Source organism: Austrofundulus limnaeus, unplaced genomic scaffold (genome assembly GCF_001266775.1).
Source record: "Austrofundulus limnaeus strain Quisiro unplaced genomic scaffold, Austrofundulus_limnaeus-1.0 Scaffold830, whole genome shotgun sequence".
In the NCBI taxonomy this organism is placed as follows: Eukaryota; Metazoa; Chordata; class Actinopteri; order Cyprinodontiformes; family Rivulidae; genus Austrofundulus; species Austrofundulus limnaeus.
This window is the reverse complement of record NW_013953232.1, coordinates 91,430-93,132: the sequence shown is the minus strand read 5'-3', so window position 1 is coordinate 93,132 and position 1,703 is coordinate 91,430. Positions and strand designations below refer to the sequence as shown.

General features: G+C 37.3%; 1 protein-coding gene across 2 annotated transcripts in view; it reads right to left on the bottom strand.

Annotated features, from left to right (window-relative positions):
- Window positions 1–1,703, bottom strand: part of dyrk1b (dual-specificity tyrosine-(Y)-phosphorylation regulated kinase 1B) — a 64,790-nt gene that overhangs the window by 19,575 nt on the left and 43,512 nt on the right. For both annotated transcript variants that reach the window (XM_014028918.1, XM_014028917.1), the window contains exon 4: window positions 588–776. In XM_014028918.1, the coding sequence (XP_013884372.1) occupies window positions 588–776 (189 nt within the window). The remainder of the gene's footprint in view (window positions 1–587; window positions 777–1,703) is intronic.

Below are 1,703 nucleotides of genomic sequence, written 5' to 3'. Positions count from 1 at the left end.
GTGCATTAGCGCCCCCGCCTGGTATGGATTGTTGTTTACCCTTTGTGCAGCGCAGCACAGGAGGGGACAAAAGTGGTATCGGTTAAGAGTATCGGCTGGCTTTTACGAGTACGAGTACGAGTACGAGTACTTGATGCTGGTGTCGGATCCGATTCCGATACTGGTATCGGTATCGGGACACCTCTAGTTTTTTCCTCCTCTGTTTTTAAAATGTTTACTGACAGTGACAGTAACCGCTGGTATACGGTGGTTTATGAGTTGTGCAGCAGAGGTTTTAGATTTTAGTCTGTTTAAGGCTAAGAGGTTCAGGAGAGATGAGAGGAGAAGAATTTCTCTCATGTCTTTGCAGCTACAGAGCTTTTTGTTTTTGCTTCATGAACAGAACACCTCTGGTTGATACAAAGGAGAGCTCTTCATTCTATTTTCTGGTTCTATAGTTCTAAAATCATTATGTAACAATATAGAACATATATGAAAACTGTCTGCTTTGCCAAGGCACACATTTCTTTCTATAGTTGCATCCATTTAAAATTATAAGAAGTATCAGACACAAACCAGCAGTCGTTTTCAGACAGTTTCCAGCTCACCTGTCCAAAAGAGCCCTTCCCAATCAGTGAATCTATTTCATAGCGGTCCAGCCACTTTTCTCCGTTTTTCACAATGTAATCATAGTTGTCATCATCATAGCCATCGTTGTAAACTTTTTTCTCCTTCTTCGTGCTGCTGTCCTCAGGAGGGACCTGCTGGGCCCGCCTCTTCTTCTTGGTATAGTACACCTAGGGGTAAAAACCAAAGTTACACAACCAGTTTTGTGTTGGGTTTAGTTTAAATAACATTTATTCATAGACAATATAAGAAGGAAGATTTTATTTTGTTTCAGTATTGACATAGGGAGCTCATGGCCAGAGCAGGTAGACTAAATTATAAAGACTTTTTAACCTTAAATGAAAATTAATCTGAAAATATGTCATTTTATTTCTCTTAACTACCTCATTTGAAGCTTTGAACAACATGTGCCATATTATGGCCTGATAAACATGTCTGTACGTCCGTTTTCTTCCGCTTATCCGGGGTCGGGTCACGATTAACGTTTTTAATAGAAGTGTATAGTTTATTCTTTAAGGAATAATCTCCTAATGGTAATATCATTTAGCTTTAGCTGCTTACTGTAGCTCACCTGCACAGATTTTACTTCTTCACTGGGCTAAATACAACAGAGGAGCATCTAGAACAGGGGTCTGCAACCTTTATGATCGAAAGAGCCAATTCTGCTACTTGTCTCACTAATAAAATGTGTTCAGAGTCGCAAAACAAGCTACAACTACGATTATCAACTAGTGGGTTGTGGGCCTTTTCGAGGCCTTTTCAGGAACCTTTATGGTCAGTAGAGGTGACACTATAAAATTTAAAAAAATCTATTGTGAATTTTATGATGTTTAATTGTTTTTGCACATCAGGACAAATGAAAAGACCATAATCATGTAAACAAGAAAAATACTGTATATAGTTTTTACTGAATCTCATAAAAACTAGTACAACTACAATATTTTTTCTAATTCTTATTATTATGTAGCTTTCAAATAAAGGTAATTCTGATGGATTTGAGAGAAAGATCATAGAAAGAAGTTGGATTATTTAAGTAAACAACAGGCTAGCATGAGCTAACATGTCTTACTTTTTGTATCAGTATTAATCACACATTT